This window comes from Lycium barbarum, chromosome 8, assembly GCF_019175385.1.
Source record: "Lycium barbarum isolate Lr01 chromosome 8, ASM1917538v2, whole genome shotgun sequence".
NCBI lineage: Eukaryota > Viridiplantae > Streptophyta > Magnoliopsida > Solanales > Solanaceae > Lycium > Lycium barbarum.
Genome location: NC_083344.1, coordinates 13,935,666 through 13,954,318, shown reverse-complemented (window position 1 = coordinate 13,954,318; position 18,653 = coordinate 13,935,666). Strand labels below are relative to the sequence as shown.

The 18,653-nt window shown below is 36.3% G+C and overlaps 1 protein-coding gene across 3 annotated transcripts; it reads right to left on the bottom strand.

Annotated features, from left to right (window-relative positions):
* Nucleotides 1-1,106: 1,106 nt before the first annotated feature.
* Nucleotides 1,107-12,356, bottom strand: LOC132605962 (serine/threonine-protein kinase GRIK2-like). Of its 3 annotated transcripts, none has more exons than XM_060319248.1 (13): nucleotides 12,148-12,356; nucleotides 10,492-10,711; nucleotides 10,018-10,408; nucleotides 8,888-8,962; nucleotides 8,756-8,800; nucleotides 8,136-8,210; nucleotides 5,862-5,949; nucleotides 5,605-5,729; nucleotides 4,285-4,380; nucleotides 1,885-1,951; nucleotides 1,687-1,802; nucleotides 1,517-1,595; nucleotides 1,107-1,426 (listed from the first exon to the last, which is right to left on the bottom strand). In XM_060319248.1, the coding sequence occupies exons 3-13, from the start codon at nucleotides 10,342-10,344 to the stop codon at nucleotides 1,275-1,277; spliced, it is 1,245 nt and encodes a 414-aa protein (XP_060175231.1). In that variant the 5' UTR covers nucleotides 10,345-10,408; nucleotides 10,492-10,711; nucleotides 12,148-12,356; the 3' UTR covers nucleotides 1,107-1,274. The 3 variants fall into 3 exon arrangements, 2 of the variants coding, with proteins under 2 accessions (XP_060175231.1, XP_060175230.1); XM_060319247.1 differs by having other exon boundaries at nucleotides 10,492-10,706; XR_009569518.1 differs by having other exon boundaries at nucleotides 1,314-1,426; nucleotides 1,517-1,615; nucleotides 10,492-10,706.
* Nucleotides 12,357-18,653: the final 6,297 nt, after the last annotated feature.

Sequence of the window (18,653 nt, the reverse complement as noted above, 5' to 3'; positions counted from 1 at the left end):
CTCCAATAAGCTAAATGTTGCACTTGATTGAATATTTAGTTATTTACCTAGAGAAATAGGATCACTCCCTACCTAACACTCTATTTTCTCCTTTATCTAGGGAGCTTTTTGGGGATGATTTGGAACCATGAGATGAAATCACGTTTGGACATGCAATTTGAATTTCTTAAGTTATATTTTTTCTTATAGACATAAAAACCCCACAAGTTGTGAAAACTATCAAAACTTTCCAATTCTTATACAATCTTACCAAATGAGTAAATCATAGTTCATAACAAAATTAATACCCTACTGGAAGGCTTTTCTAAAAAATACAACATTAATTAATCCAACGTTAGGTCAATAAAAAGAAAAATTTAATATGACTAGTAATGTAACTACTCTTTAATAAAATCCTCTCACATGGTACGAACATAAATAACGGTTGGTAAAAATTAATGGGGTTGGTAAATGATTGCTTGGAATAATTGTTAACAACATCTACCAACTTATGGGTCTTTTTTCATAAAATATAAACTTATGGGTCAAACTTTACATTTAAAAATTTAAAAATCATGATTTGAAATCCAAAATCGAATGATTTGGAATTTCATCTCGTGAGATCATGAGATGAAATCGCATGTCCAAGCGCTGATTTCATCTCATGACTTGAAATCACGACATGAAATCCATGTCCAAACGCCTACTAGTTGTGCACACGTCATAGAAATCCCAAATTTGGCTCTGTTTTGAAGTAAATGGAAGTAATCACAATTTAGTTTTCACTATAAAATGTGTTCATATCCTAGATATTCCAATTACTAATTTACTATGAAGTAATTTTATACATCGGAATTTTCTGACTGCTCAGTTAACACATTTTTCTCTTTAATCTTTAAGCAAGAAAAAAGAAAAAAGAAAATAAAGCCTGCAATACTTTTAAAACGACGCTATCTAAGGGTTAATGGGAAAATGTCTGATTTATATTCCAAAATTTAGTCTTCCATGATATAGGATTCTAATTAAAAGATTATTTGAGGCACAAGTCTTCTCTCTTCCAGTACTCCCATTTACAGCTAGAAAACTCACAGAATTTACTCAAGCCACTCATGCTACACTGTCCTATATTCTTTTTTTTTTTTTTTTTTTTTTTTTTTTTGAGAAGGTAACATTATACTGTCCTATATTCTTTTGCCTGTATAACAGTATTCTAGCTACCATTCCATAACTCATTAACTTAAAAAGTAGATACAGAAAATTAATTGAAGTCACAGGACATCTTTCTGTTTAGAGTATCAAGTGAAAGTATCCTCCACATTTCCATCTGATACTTCCTTCCGTAATTTTTGGCGCTGGCACCAACATAAATGCCGAGGGATCGGACCTTCGTCACCAACAACCCATTCATGCTCAGAAACACTCTGGAGAGTCATCCTTTGTGCTGGATCTGCACGACATTTCTGCTTGTTAGGATAACCAGCAGAAACGACAAATTTAAGGTAGCAGAAGTCAAATGTTGGTGGCATGAAAGACGAACCTTTGCAGAGAAGTCCCTCAAGCAAAGTTTTCAGCAGGGGATCCATACCATCAGGGAGAGAGAGGAGGTTATTTACTATCTGGGAATACAGAATGCAGGCTGTCAAAGAAGCTGGAAAATTAACGCCTTAACGATACTACTATACATCAGGAATAAGAGTTGACCCTTACCTTGTCATATGTGTCCTGGAGTGTTTCTCCTAGAAATGGGTACTTTCCTAACACCATGCAGTAAAGGGTGACACCAACTGCCCATGTATCAGCAGCTTTTCCATGATATGTTAGTCCTATTTTAATAAGAAGAAACCACTTCAGTATTATTAAAAAATATTATTTAAACGTCAATGTTGGAGGACCCGAGAGTCTAACCTAGGCAGCACTCAGGAGCAGTAAAAACAGGAGTGCCTGGAGAGCGCCTAAGCTCATCATTATCATCCTACAAACAAGGCAGTTCACTAATGTTAGCCATTAACCCAAAAAAAAAAAAAAAAAAAAGCCTTAAGATAATGGCAAACATACATAAATTTACCCTAAACCCTTGAGCCCCAAAAGTTTAGACTAGAAGATGTATACACAGCATCAAGAGATCCTCTCCTATTAGGGCCTTCAAATGGAAGTATGCAACGGATATGCATCAGTGCATAAAGGTGGCAGAAATTAATGAAGTCTCAAATATGTCAGCAGAGACACATGCAGAAAAGACCCTCAAAAGCCTCCTGCTACAGTGTCCATCATTTTGCAAATGAATAGCATTGGAGATGGCGGATCCTCCTGTCTCAGACCCTTCGAGCTGGCGAAGAAATGACAAGGCCTTCCATTTACCATGACTGAGAATCTAACTGTATAGATACAAAATTTAATCCACCGACTCACTAGTCCCCAAACCCATCCCCGACCCCCTCATCATGATGTAGTCCAAATATTTCCAATTCACACAATCATATGCCTTCTCAAGGTCCAACTTACATAAAATTCCTGGCTCTCCCTTTTTCCTTCTAGAATTCACTACCTCATTTGCCACAAAGCCACATCCAAAACCTGTCTGCCTTATACAAATGCACTATGGGAAGGATATTGTCTCGTCCAACACATTCTTTTGTCAGTTAGGAAGCATTTTAGAAACTATCTTATAGATGCTTCCCACCAAACCAATAGGCATGCAGTCCTTGATGCACATTACCCCCTCCTTTTTTAGGCACGATGGCTATGGAGGATCATTTAGGGCCCGTGTGAAATTTGGTTTTTTGCTCCTGTCAAGGGTAAATCTATTTACAGTGATCATTGATGAACGCCGGGAATTCCTCCATCACCCTAGACACCATTCTACACTCAACTCTTTCCTCAGGAAACCTTACCGTGTTAAAGTTTCCCCCTAGCATCCATGAAGCCTCCTACTCGAACATAAATTTTGTCATCTCCTCCCAAAAACTCTATTTTGCCACCCATCCACCGGCCATACACCCCTCCAAAACCATTCCTCCCCTGTCCCTAGACTTTTCATCCTAGCGGCTATTATGAACTCACCCTTCTTTACATCCATAACCTCCATTTTCCTTTCATTCCATAATGGGAGGACGCCAACTACACTCCCTATTTTCATAAACTCAATCATACTTTACTTATCCTCCCCCTTCTCACATCCGCGATGTTGTAGCTGCCATTTTAGTTTCCTGGAACACAATAAGTCTGTCCCCCATTCTCTAGCTCCTGCCTTAATGATCGCAATCTTGCTTGGCCATTCATCCCCACACTCTTAACTTTCATGGAAAACGTTTTTACCTTTTTTGCCATCCCCCTTCTTTGCCAACAACCCACCCCTCTCTATCCCCCCTCCCCTCCTGTACACCACAATCTCATCCTCTTGCGCCTACCCCTGTTTCCTTTCCCTCCCCTCCACTGTTGCCCCTTTTGCAACACTCCTATCTCCTTTTGCCTCTAGTTCATTATCAATTAGCAATCTAGGACTTTATCCTTCTTCCCTTCAAAAGAACTCCCACACATTCTCCAAACCTTTAAGTATTTCTCCCTAAACTCAATTGAACAAACCACTCCCTCCTTCAATAATTGCTAAAGGATGACGATCCTCCTCAATAACCAACTGTCCTGCCCTTTCTGCACAGCACAGAGTCAAAACACTAGCATTTCCGGCTCCAGGACCAAATCAGTCCCTCAGATAGATTTTGGTTTGGAGATGCTGGCAGCATTTCTTCCCTTCCCAAGGGGATTCCTAGCATTCATTCCGAGGCCATAAGAACACCTAAAGGAGGATTTGTTTTTCATTTTCCGTGGGAGAAATAGCTTATTCCAAGTAATAACTGTGGGAAAGCTCTTTAAAAGTAAATATCAGGACACAGAGAAAGCAGGCAAGTGGAAGTTAGACCCACAACTCAGACTTCCATGCAAATAATGTGCTGAACAGCGCAATGATCCATGAAATACATATTCATCCTCACATATATCTAATAGCTCACAGAGATAATGTTTGGATAATAAGTTGAGAGGAATCAGATCCAGGTCATCAACAGCTAGTTGGAGGAAAACACCAAGAATCTCAAGTGGAGAACAGCTACGACAGAACTACAGAAATATAATAACTAACATATTCTAATGCAGAATAACTGAAGGAATCACGCGAATTTCAAAAACCCACAGGCCACATTCCTAAATGTAAAAATGAAAAACTAAAGAAAGATGCTCAGACACAAACCCTTTGTGTCTCCAAAAACAAAAGAGATTCTGAAGAGAACCATTGTTGAGAAGAGAACATACCTCAAAAGCTTGGCTGACGCTGAAATCACAAATCTTCACCCTGCCAGAGGCCGTAACTAAAAGATTTTCTGGCTTAATATCCCCATGGATTATATTCTGTTCAAGAGCAGCAAAAACATAGATGTTAAACTAGATAAAGCACATAACTGAGATCTATCAATGACGCATAGGTGTCTACTAAGCCTTATAGTTACTGAGGCTTGATTTAAGGAATCCAAGGAAACTGCATGTGTCAAATGGTTTCAACTCTGATGTTGACATTTAACATGGTAATCATACCGATAAACCCTGCAGGAAAAAAGTGTGCCTTCACTTGGTTCCTTGACTTCCTTATACTTTAAGTTAAAGGACAGCCCTTTGCAATGAATCTCATAGGCACCTTATCAAATGCTAAAAATTAGCTGAACAAACAACTTCTAAAATGAACAATGTTATGTTAGTCTTTGACAAGTGAAAGGAATCATCACGATTCAGATCAAACTAGCTACCTTCCCTAGAAAAAGGAAACAGGGAGGGAAGAAGGCCCACAAAAGATTAAAAGGCCAGAGAAGACTAATCCTAGTTGAAAAATCCCAACAACAACTACTACAACACCTCAATTTCAAGTTAGTAGGCGTCAGCTATATGAAACCCCACTAACCATGTCACTCCATTTAGCCTCGCAGCAATTGTATATTTGAAGATTTATGCTCTCTAGCACTAAGGTTCTGTACATTTTTTATTTCCACATAAATATAAATTCCAAACAAGACCAAAACACTCCTAGCAAACTAAACCTTGACCACAGATTTACCTCAACTTTACTCTTCTTCTGTCGGCTAAACTTCCAGGAATATACTCAAGTCTTACTGTTTATTCTAAAACCTTTACTCTATAGAGTGTTTCTCCTTCGTTCAAGCAGTTGGTTGAAAGTTTCACCAGTTTTATCAAAACCCAAACAACCTAAAAATTAAAGGTTAAGCATTTCATTCTTCAATCGGATTGAAGTAGAGCATGGAATTGTCCAAAAAGAGTTTACCAATTCCGTACTCCATGATTTTAAGTATTTATTGAAGACAGACAATACTTTAGAATATAGCTCAACAGTCAATCAAAAATAACACAACAACCCAATACATAACTGGAAGTGGAGTTTCTCCGAAAATGTATATGCCTCGAAGAATGCCCTTAGAAAAAATTGGTGATTCATGATGTCTTTAAGATCAGTTTACATTAAGAAAAATGCAAACAAGGGTCATGATGCAAAGACAACCACATGAGACAGATCAACAGCGAAAAATGTTTTCTTCCAAAGACATCACTGGAAGAATGTGGTCATACATGAGAATGTAGATACATCAAGCCGGACACTGTGTCACGCAAGTATGTCCGTGCCTTATTTTCTCCAAGACCACCGGCTGGACCAGCACCCTCACAAACCCATTTTCCTTCCACATATTCAAGGACTGTTCAAAAGAAAATAAAGAAAAGCTTAGCACTTTGGTGTCCCTCTTTCCATTCACCAAAATATGTTTCAATATACATAGCAAGCCACAAATCTAAATGAGGTAGGACTTATAGGAATGTGTAAGGAATACCCATGTAAAAGTGATCTGTTGTTGGATCATCAATCACCTCTATAAGATTAACTATATTGGGATGGCTCAGCATTTTCATGATTAAAACCTGCAAAAATGGGGGGAAAAAAACATTAAGGTTATTAACCAAGGAATTTTGCTCGAGAAAAAAGAAAATCTAATAGGTAGTTGAGTCATATAATAAAACAGGAGTAACATGGGGCTTAGTTTCCATGGTGCATGGATCGAACTTGTGACCCTCAACCTTTGCCACTTTAACTAAGCCCTAGAGGCTAAATAAGTTCACTAATCTTGTATCTTTCAAGTGATCGTTCTAGTAACACCAATCTTAGTTTCGGAAACTATTTGGCTACACCACCTTTTTCCCCCCTATAATGCTGGTGTCTATGCCAGCTTGTTGGCACCTTTACTATTCCACCGGATACCTACTGCCTCCCACCAACACGCGTACCAGGTGATTCTGTCCCCCATGATTTAGGGAAATGGGAAGAAGTCACCAATTGTTTTTTGCCTCTTCTACAATTTGAACCCTAGTCTCCAAGGTCTGCACCCATTTCATAACACTACGCCACACCCTGAGGAGCTTGGTCGCGCCACTTATGAATGATCATTCCAACAATACGGGGTCTTTTTACAGGGATCATTCTATCAGCCTCATCTTCATTCTTTGCTGACCACTATTAGAATCATCCTTCTAACGACTTCATTCTTTGGGAAAACATTGATATTAGAGCTAGTACACGTACCTCAACTAATTTATTATGTCCTTGCTACCTCCCACTAGATGTCGGGTAACTCTAACTTCCAGTCTTTAGCAAACCAAAAGAATTCACCTGTGTAGACCTCGTTGGGATCGGAAAACTTGGTCCCCAAAATTATCACTCTTTTAACTCTTCGACTGCTAGGCCACTCCCTTAGGGGTTTCTTCTGGCAACTTTCAAGCAAAACATTTATAAAACTTCTTCTCTTATGTTTTCTCCATGGTATAAAAACTCATATCAATGTTTTGAAAAGGTCTTCTCTTCATGGTACAAGCATTTGGTATTAAATCCCTCTTATGAAACATTGATTTCCGATCACTGTTCCAAGAATGGCTTCTACCCTTTCGTCATCACATTGCGCATTGAGTCCCTTTTTGAGCATTGAGTTACTGGTCATTGTGGCAACTTTTTCTTCGGTCATTTTCTAAAAATACGCTAATGAATACTGATGCAATAGAGAGTTGTGTCACTATACCTCTTTATAGTGATCGAGAATAGATTCTTTTTTGTGTGTGCAAGTAGTTCAGTCACTCGGGGGGGGTTGTGGGATGCCAACATAGTTTTTTTCTGTGATTGACCACTGTTGAAGTGACTATTTACTACTTCAGTGCTTCTTTTAGTATTTCTTGCTTTCATAATAAGAACACCTAAAACTACTTCTCCACCTTGAGTTTGAGAAGGTTGCTGAAAGTTGAGAGAATCATAAAAAATGTTGCATGGGATATCCTTAATGAATATGCTAGTCGACAGAATAATTGATAATATCGTGTAAGATATTCTAAACGATAACGTCATAACTAAAAATTACTCCCCCATTTTAGTTTATGTGTCTTACTTTCATCTTTTGTTTCTTTCAAAAAGAAGATACTTTCTTTATATAGTAATTCCTTAATTCCAACATCTCACATGGCATGTTTAAGACCAAAGATTCAAAGGGTATTTTGGTACATAGCACATATCTTTAATTTAATACGACACAATTCAAAAGTCTCTCTTACTTTCTTAAACTTCATGTCGTGTCAAATTAAGACACATAAAAATAAACAAAGGGAGTAATGAAAATTTGTGTGTTTCATAACTCAGAACCTTATATAAAACCCCATCTCACATACTCCCTCTTCCCAATTTATGTGGCACACTTTCCTTTTGTGTGTCCCAAAAAGATGTCACTTTTCTATTTCTATATTTAAAAATAATTTAACTTTAGGAGAAGACTTACAGCCCCACAAATATCTAAGGCTTGTTTTGGACCACAAATTTCAAAAGTCTTCCTTTCTTAAACTTCGTGCCAAGTCAAATGGTGCCACATAAATTGGGACGGAGGGAGTATTGTTAATCAAATCATTTAGACAATAATATACTCTCTTCTTCTATCTTCACAATGAAATATGGTTTAGCTACAATTACGAGAGATTCATGTTCAGCAATGCATAGCCAAATTACAAAATAAAAGTTTTGAGCATAACTCAAAAGTGGGTTTAAGATAAAACTCAAAGAGGAACAGAGCATGTACCTCACGGAGAACATCCGACATTGCAGTTTCTGAAGGTGCCACTCGCAACTTTAATAAATGAGACTTGCGGAAGGCCTGCATTCAATTACTAAAAGCTCTTACCACTATTTAAGAGACCAACTAAGCGCAATATTTTAATAACACTGATAATTTTAAGTCAAACCACCTATTTGTATAACATTGTCACTTCCTATCCATTTTCAACTCTCTCTCCACAACCATAAATACTACTAGAACTAGTAGTCCTAGATAAAGTAATTTGATTAATCCCTTCCTCTCATGATCAAAGAAAGGATAAAATGACCTAAGTTTAATGGTGAGGTATTCACTTGTATAACTTGATAAAATCCATCGTGAATCTAGCAGCCCATTAGAGAGCATTGTAACAAAGCTTTTTGAATCCCAATCAGCCATATCAAATTGTAAACCTCCTATTACTTACCATTTCAATAAATAATAAAGTAGACCTCCTATTCTAAGTTTATAGCACTATGATTTTCACGAGTAGAAGTTGTACATGAGATCGAGATTACAGGTAGTGGAAATGCATGCTTTAAGCGAAGCTAGGTATTAACAATCGAACAAGATGAAATCATGAAAATTTGTTCTTGTAATGTTACCTTTAGGGCATAACGTTTTCCGTCAGTACGGCTCCTATATAGAACCTGTGTCATTGCAAGGTGATAAGATATATAACCCAGATTCCTTCAATTACAAACAGAAATATAACACCGGTACGACCCAGAGCTCACCACTTTTCCATAGCTACCAGACCCAATCTTAAATTCGCGTACATACTCATTAACCATCTTGTTCCCATCTTCATCCTGGAACAATTACATCCGTGAGTAACACCAGGAAAAGTAATGTGACAACATAGCTGCATAGGTCAACTATACCAAGCTAATAGAGCATGCCACTTCAAAAATTGCATTTGTGAGGATAAATAATGTGATAAAATAGCTGTATAGAAGGCCAACTGTGACATGTTAATTCTTTTTGATCAAGTAGAAGTATTTTCCCAACTGTGACACGTTATAGGATGCCACTTCAGTTGGCTCACCATTCAAATGTATATACAATAAAGTCTATAGCGAATCCACCGTTACTTTTCTCCAAAAAAAAAAAGTTCAATAGCGAATTTAAAAAGAACAATATAAGGTACTACCTTTGTCCCAGTTTATGTGGCATATTTCACTTCTTGAGATTTAAACTTTGTGAACTTTGACCAACATTTTAAAATGTATTTTTTCATCGTATTGACATGAGAAGAATTGCAACTTATAGTACTTATCATATGGTTTTTGAATATCTAAATATTAATTTTAAAATAGTGCGTTGATCTAGTCTAATTTAGCTAAAAAGATTAGTCAAATTAACTCTCGAAAAGCAAAAAATGCCACATAAATGGGGACAAAGTGGATAGTATATTTCTCCTACCAGAAGACATCTTTGGAGTTATTAAAAAATTAAAATGTTCAGTTGTTTGTTCTTGGTTTAGCTTTTTTTATAGGTAAAGATATGCTACAAGGGAAGTATATTTCTCCTATCAGATATCTTGAGATATTAAAGATCAAACTGTTCATTTCTCTGTCCTGGGTTCACCATTTTTGTATCTGTAAAGATATGTGCTTTGTATCAACTATAAGAGGCATTTCCCAAAAGGAGAAGCTTTTACGTGAACTTCTTAGAAAGAAAAACAAAAAGGACTCTTAGTCTTGACTTCGGGGGAGGGGGCACCTACCAAGACGACCAAACCTACTCAATTATAACTCGGTAGAAGCTGAAGTGGAGGAATTAATAACCATCATTTTCACATCTATTCAATTAAATAAATTTTCAAAGATTCCATTTTCCAGTAGATCTTTTACTCTGCTGTTACCTCATCCCGTACAACTTTGTGGGTTTCCTTGACAGGGATCTCCCTGCAAACCAACCCATTTTGAGCTCTGTACATGAGAATCTCTTCAGAGCATTTGACTGGGATGCGAAACTCACCGTCATCCCCATTACCAGTATCAGTAACATCACCATTGTAACCATCTTCCTCCTCCCCCTCATCATATAACAAAGACTCCTGAGAACAGTTACTTCTCAATCCCAAATTGGGCCTTCCCACTCTTTTGTGTTTTCTTGCAAAACAGAATCCAAAACACCCACAGCACCCCATTTCTGTCCCTTTGGCAACAGAACGCCCCTTACCAAACATCAGAAACTACAGAATTGTTGTAATGACTACACTATACAACCCGAAAACAATTTGATCCCAACACCTGAAAATTAGCACACCTCTTGTTACAAATCAATATGCGTCTCAATGTACATATCAATTTAAAGGTAAAAGTAGTAAGAAAACCTTAAAAAAAGGAAATGGGCTTCAAGCCCCCGTCAATTTTGCTACTCAATTGGATGCCATTCAGAAAAATGAAAGAAGCAGTTGATCAAATTAATTCCATTGCGATTGAATCCCGACATAGTGAAATGCGCTCCAGTTTACTACAACAATTAGTGACAGAACCTGGCAGGCTAGTATATTCCACTTCTCACGAGCCACGGAGCCTCATAAAAAACCTGACCTTTTACCATAATTGAAAAAAAAAAAAACAGAAAGGATAAAGAACATGAGTGTTAATTACTACTATCGACATTACGGAATATAAATTGAAGTAAAACTAAATTCAAACTCCAAAGGCTAAAGAAATTTGTTAGGACACGATAAAATTCAACTTAAAAAATAACAAGAAGCTGACATCATAGATATCAACCACCGAAATTTAAAGAAAAAAAAAACATGGATAGGTATGAAATACATACTGCATATTACAGGTATAAATGTTTACCTATCTACACACACTACATTCATGTATCATCTGTATAGTGCATAAGCAATCAATCAGAAACCAAAAAAAAGAAGATTAAGGCAATGAAGAAAGTTTCAAAATCGGTGAAAACTTTAACCTTTTTCTTGTCAATTGTATTTAATGAGCCTCATCACAGAAAAAAATAACCGTGTGACCTTTGCCACAATTGTAAAAATCAGAAAAATGAAGAAGAAAGTTTATACACATTAATGAACATAAAGTGAACTAAACCAAATGCAAATTCCACAATCTAAATAAATTGGTTATAGGAGAGGACATTCAACTTTAAAATAACAAACAAGCTGACATCAGAAAAATCAACCACCGAGATTTAGAGAAAAAAGATAATGTATAGATACGAACAAATATACCGCATATCACCACGTACATATGCACATACACATGTATCATCAGCATAATCAACAAAAGGCCAAAAAACAATAAAGTGATGAAAATTCAAAAATCAGTTTTAAAAAATAAAAAAAATAAAAAAAATAAAAAACTTTTTTACTGTTATTGTATTCAAATTGACAAATAAAGAGCCTCATCACGAAAAAATTACCACATGACCTTTGCCACAATTGTAAAAATCAGAAGAAAAAAAAAAGAACTAAGTGGCCATGATTATTTTTTACTTTTTTGCGGAGTTGAATTCTGAAAATCATGTTTGGCCATAAAATTCCGGAAAAATCTTGGAATTCCGGAATTTGAAAAACACCAAAAAGTTTGTTTTCACATTTTTCACTCCATATCACTCACAAAAATTCAAAAAACAACTCCAATTTGTATCCATGCCAAACACAACTCCAATTTCCGAATATCATTTTTCACTTTGGAAACAAAAACTACTTTTTTTGTAATACTCACAATTTTCATGGGCAAACAGACCCTAAGGCAATGAAGAAAGATTCAAAATCAGTAACAAAATTTAACCTTTTTCTTGTCATTTGTATATTAAGAGACTCATCACAAAAAAAAAAAAAAAAACCTAAGTATAACCTATTATTATCCACATTAATGAATATAACGTGAACTAAAGTAAATTTAAATTCCACAAACTAAATAAATTGGTTTTAGGTTGTATCAACAGCATAATCAACAAAAGGCCAAAAAAACAATAAAAATTTCAAAATCAGTGAAAAATAATTAACCTTTTTTACTGTAAATTAGTTGACTGAACAATTTACTTGACAGTTGTCTAAAGGATTAATTTTGACTGGATTAGTGATCAACGAATTTGATTTTCGAAACCCTAAATGATATTTAGGGGAATTTAGAGATAATTATTAGGGCTGTGGAGTTTTTGTTTGTGGAAAATACAAAGTGGAGAGAGAGATAAAGGAATAAAGAAAGGAAAGTGGCAGCTTTGTATGTATCCTTTTATTTTATATTGCAAGACCCTATGTTTAAAATGTGTTAATTACTCATTTGTGTGAATTATTTGTTGCGGTTACTAAAAATAATTATCTCAAATTATTTATCGTTTTAGAATTTTAAGGCACAATTAATTATTATTTTCCATTTTACTAGAGTTTTGTTACTAATAGAGATGACGCATAAATAAAATAAATATGTAATGGAGAGAGATTATAACTTAGACATAAATAAGGGTAAAATAGTCAAATACCCTTCCTAATTAATACTTCTTAAGGGCGTGTAAAAAAAAAAAAGTTACAAGTAATTTGAGACGTATAGAGTATTTTGACATGGTTCCTTTACTTTTATCAATTCTTGATTGATTTTGCCCTGTTTTCTCTTGAGTCGGGGTTCTTTCGAAAATAACCTTCCTAACTCTCGAGATAGAGGTAAGGTCTGCGTACGGTCTGCCCTCCCCAGACCCCACTTACGGAACTACACTAGATATGTTGTTGTTGTTATTGGATAGAGTAAATAAATGACCTCATTTTACTTATCTCTTTTATTGAAATAGATTTCTTTACTTTTTTATGAAGTTCATCGTAAGATGGATGTACTTCGCCCCTCCACATTTTTTCAAAGCGTTAATCTTCATTTTCTATCATGAAATCATGAATTTAAAGAATGAAAAATTGATAAGGTGTGATTAATTTCTCGCTTATTTAATGTTTATCAATGGATTAAGCTACGATGATATTAAATTAAATAAGATTACGTCTTACCTGAAGAGTTGACGCTATCATTATATCGACCTTTAAAAGTAAGAAAAGTGTTACTATTAATATAAAAAAAAAAATCAAAATGACCGATATGGTTCCCATTTATTTAAATTAACTTGAGCTATCAATTTTTTTAAGCAGATAAACCACAAATTCAGTTTCATAGGAAGGTGTTGTTTACTTTATTCACATGCATGACTAGCATATATGGATCAAAATATCCACATCTAGAGGTGTACAAAGGAAACCGACAAACCGCACCAAACTGACAATTCGAATCAAATCGAGAAAAAAACCGGACTAGTGGTTTGGTTTGGTTTTAGAAAGAAAAACCCGAACGCCATTGGTTTAGTTTGTTTTAACTAAAAAAAGTCAAACCGAACCAAACCAACGCGACATTACAGATATAAAATTTCAAAAATATTTTATACACAAAAATGTTTATTTATAATGTAATTTATAATTATTTCTTAAACTTTTTCATAGTTTTTTGTCTTTTAATATATTATTTCAAGCTTGAATTTAAAATACGAGCTTTAAAACAAACCCAATATTGACACAGTTCCGAGCAATATTTAAAAATGTGAAAATGCGATCAAAATGAGCCGTAATTCACACGTCGTCTTAATTAACAATTTTCCCGAGTTAGACGGAGCGGGATACATATCTTCTTTTCAAATCATATTTGTGAAAGTAAATAACTCGTAATTTTATTATAATTGTCAATTTTTATGAAATAATAATTAAATGTCAATTTTTTGCAATTTTCTCAGGATTTTTAAAATTTTTGATTTTTAAGGGTGCACCCTTACTCCGTCTTGGACTTGGGAATTTTTCAAATTAAAATACGCATCTTATGAGGTGAAAATTAAGTGTTAACAATTGCCCCTTCAGAGTTCGAGGAAGGTCATCCTTGAGCTACGAATTTTGACAAACCTAATTTTTACCGAATAAATAGAAAATTACAGCTTTCTTTACGCAAAATTTCGAAAGTATGATCGGATCCCGATTTTTGGGCTTTCTACATATCTCAAGTTACATGAGAATTCAGGCTATTTGTAGTTCTGACTCTATGAGGACTATAAAAATAAAGAATTTCTTTAAACTATCTTGGGATGTCCCAGGATAATTATAGGAATATGACCGATCCTCGAAACTTGAGTAGTCTACATATCCCTAGCTTTGGGAATCAGGCTAATTATAGTTCGACTCGATAGCCCAAAAAGGAATACCCCTTTATGTGGGAATCCCTTTGACTATTTCCGGTTAAAATCTGAACTGGAGGCTGTTTTTGAAAAGGATTTATTAGTGTTGGTGCTTGAAGTGATTTTTCAATCCCTGGTGTAGAAAGCTTGACTATCGTACACGGTTTCTGACTAATTGCTCAAGAAAAAGTTCCACGTATGCTCCGCATGTTCTGAATCTGACTTTTTGCTTCCGTCCTCGGTAGCTTCGAGCTCGTCTCCAAATGCTGAGTCCTACATGTTAGTTAATTGAAAATTTGATCTTAACGTAGCCATACCTGAGCGGCATTTTGCCATCTTGTTGTCGTTGACTTGTCATCCTCTGATATTATGTCCGTCTTTTCGCAAATGCTTGCCCGTTTTCTTTCTTCTTCTCCTGTAAGTGTGTTCTTTCGTGTATTTTATTTAAAAATAAATTTTTGACTACTTCGGATAATGATCACGACACTTTGGTCGGCTCTTTTCCCGTCATTTTCAGAGGTTTTGCATTTGTTCAATGATAACCTCTGTTGGGATTTGGGTCGGGCTATACTGCATTTTGCGAAACCTTCACACCCCAGTCCGGTTGTCGTTTTCGTAAGTAGGATGCTATTAATGAAAACCATCTTTTCAAGTGCGGGGTCATTTTTGTTTCTTATGACATCTGTCACCCCTGAAAATTTGGACTTACATCATTTTCACACACCGCGGTGACTGTCACAAATCTGGTGTCGTCTGCATCATTATCCTTATACGAAGTCTGTTGTATACTAGTTTGGGACTATATCACTTATAGTCAAAAATACTCAAATGAAGATTGCACATCAGAGTGCAGTATCATATTCCTTTCATGATAACCACTAACCTCTGTATTCACCAGAATTACATCAACTTGAGATAAACCGCATTAGCGACCGCAAATCTTGATGTAGGAATCACATTCGTATTTCAACGATTGTGGACATCAACCTCAGAATTATGCTACTTATTTTTGGCTATATATATGGACGACGACTCAGCCCCTTCGGCACGTAGTCATTTACTCCATATCATCGTTTTGAGGAATGAAGCTTACCTCGGTGGCAAGGCTGACACCTTTCTTTTTTGACTCCGGGAAAGAATACCCGTCTGTCGACAGGGTTCACATTTTCCGAAAGGACTAGACTCTTTTGTTTGTGAATACGGCATTTCAATGCCGATATCAACGCGTCGTCTTCAAATCATAGATTGTCAAGATGAAAATTGTGAGCACCCTTCGGGTCAAAATTAATCCATCTTTGCTGACATTCTGCGTCGACGATCTTAAATTTGATGTCAGAATTACATCATCTGATTCAGGTGAGAAATGTGCTTACCAAATTTAAGACATCTAATTAGTCATTGTATCAAGCCAAGCCATACGACGTCTACGCTGGGATCTCAATACCTTAATACAATACTGTTTAGCGGAGACCAGACTTCGGTAAATCGTGATTATATCTTTTTGTAGTCTTAAATTTTCTTGTGTAAAAATCTTTATGCTCTGCAAAACGAACAAACTTGTCAGCGTAAAATGAACTTTACTTAGAGAGGGCTTCGTTACCCTTTCGTAGCTCTTCTTTGCCGCTATTCCTTGAAATTTCTTCTTCACTTTGCTCGTTATTGTAATCCTGTTTTAAACATCTTACCAAATAAGTTAGTGTAAAAGCATCCATGCTTGTTTGTTCCTGCATCCACAGAAAAAATCGTCAGTTTTCTATATGGTCGACCGCTCTTTCTGCACATGGACTTCATCTATTCACACTTCGGCAGTAAAGAATGCTCATTTTCCTTAAAAATCTTTTATTTTGTAGCAAAGTTGAAAATTTTTGGGCGATGATTTTTGAAAACATATGTATTTGGTATTTTTTGAAAATGATATATTTTATACACAGCCTTTTAATGTCATGACATTAATTACTCAAACAAGGTCTTCCATCTCTTCTTCTTCTTCTTGATCTCGACTTGTAAAATTGTCGAATCCCTTTCGAAAATTTTGCCCCAGTTTGTATACATCTTTGTACCAACTCGAATTTCACTATGTCGAAGGAATTTTTGAGACCCTCTCAAGAATTCTGCCCCAGTGTAAGTGTGTACTTGTCAATTCTGAATTTTACTGCACCTGAGGAATTTTTGAGATCCTTCTAAAAAATTCTGCCCCAATGTAGAAGTTTTAATCAGTTCGTTCCTTTGAACTAATAAATTTAAAGAATTTTTTAGGTCCTTTCAAAAATTCTGCCCCAGTTTCCTTGTGGGGTTACCTTTATCTCTCTCTTGCTAAAGCCTTTCTGAGGTTTCCTAAGGTTTATTGGGAATTTTGTTTGGAATGACCGAGCTCGGGAGAGCGCCAACGTATCCCGTTTCGGGAATTCGGGTCGAAACGTAGTTCGAGGTAAACATATTGGGATTTTTTTGGTGTGACCGAACTCAAAAGAGCACCTCCGTATCCCAAATGGGAATCAGGTTATAACGTGGTTCAAAATTCATCATTTTGGATTTTTTGGCTTAAAGCGACTGAGCTTGGAAAAGCGCCTAGGTATCCCCTTATAAGTATAGGGAATCAGGTCCTCGCGTAGTTCGTACATAATTTTGGATTTGGTTTTTCTAAAAAAAATGCAAAATTACAAGCAAAGCAAATACAATTAAAGCAACATAAATTATAAAAACTCTGAATCTTCGTAGTCGTCTTCTTCTTCACACATAGTATCTCTTGATGGCATCTGAATTTATTTCTCTTGGCCACTTCTGACCATCCATTTCAGCAAGTACCACTGCTTCTCCTGATAGTACCTTTCACACCATATAGGGCCCTTGCCAGTTTGGTGCAAACTTTCCTTTGTATTCTTCTTGATTTGGGAATATTCTTTTGAGTACCAATTACCCAATTTGAAAAACCCTGGTTCTTACATGCTTATTGAAAGTGCGCGCCATTCTTTGTTAGTACAATTGACCATGGCAAACAGCAATCATTCACTTTTCATCTATCAAAGCTAGTTGTTAATACCTCTTGCGGATCCATTCTGCATCGAGCAATTCAACTTCTTGTATGATTCGAAGTGAAGGGACTTCTACTTCGGCTGATATTACCGCTTCATTGCCATACACCAACAGGTATGGAGTGGCCGCAGTTGAAGTCCTGGTAGTAGTGCGATATCCCAGTAATGCACAGGGCAATTGCTCATGCCAGTCTTTATAGTTATCAATCATCTTTCTTAGGATCTTCTTGATATTTTTGTTGGCAGCTTCTACAGCTTCATTCATTTGTGGTCGGTATGTAGTTGAATTTCGATGAGTGATTTGGAATTGAGCACATATCTCTTTCATTAAGTGGCTGTTCAAATTAGCCCCATTCTCTGTTATGATTGATTCTGGGATGCCAAATCGGCATATGATGTTGTTGCGCATAAAATCTGCGACTACTTTCTTTGTTACTAATGCATAAGATGTTGCTTCCACCCACTTGGTGAAGTAGTCTATGGCGACCAAAATGAAGCGGTTTTTCTTTGACGCTGCCGGCTCAATTGTCCCTATGATATCCATTCCCCAGGCGGCGAATGGCCAAGGCGATGTCATTGTGTTTAGTTCTGTTGGAGGAACCTTTATCAAGTCTCCATGAATCCGACACTTGTGGCATTTTTGGACGAATTTGCTACAATCATTCTCCATGGTCATCTAGTAATAACCTGTTCTTAAGATTTTCTTTGCTAGCATGAACCCATTCATGTGAGGCTCGCAGGTTCCAGCATGCACTTCTTCAATCAATCTTATGGCTTCGACGGAGTCAATGCATCTAAGCAATCCCAAATCCGAGGTTCTTTTGTACAGAACATTCTTGTTGAGGAAGAAACCATTCGCTAACTTCCTGATAGTCTTCTTTTGATTGATGGTAATTCCTTCAGGATATTCTTCTTTTTCCAAATATATTTTTATGTCGGCGTACTAGGATTTCCATCGATCTCTGTTTCTACAAAAGCAAAATGGGCTAGTTAATCTTTGATTTCGATTTTGACAATATCAATGTATTTACTGTCAGGATGTTGAATCATGGATGTTATTGTCGCTAATGCATCAGCAAACTCATTTTGGGTTCTTGGTATGTGTTTGAACTGGACTTCTTGAAATCGATCGACCAATCTTTGTACAAGTCCCACATATGGTTCTTTTTTTCATTTTTGGTGGCCCATTCTCCTCGAACCTGATGAATCGGAAAATCCGAGTGCCAATTACCTGAAGATCTTTCACATCCATGTCAAGGGCTAGATGAAGACCCATGATGCATGC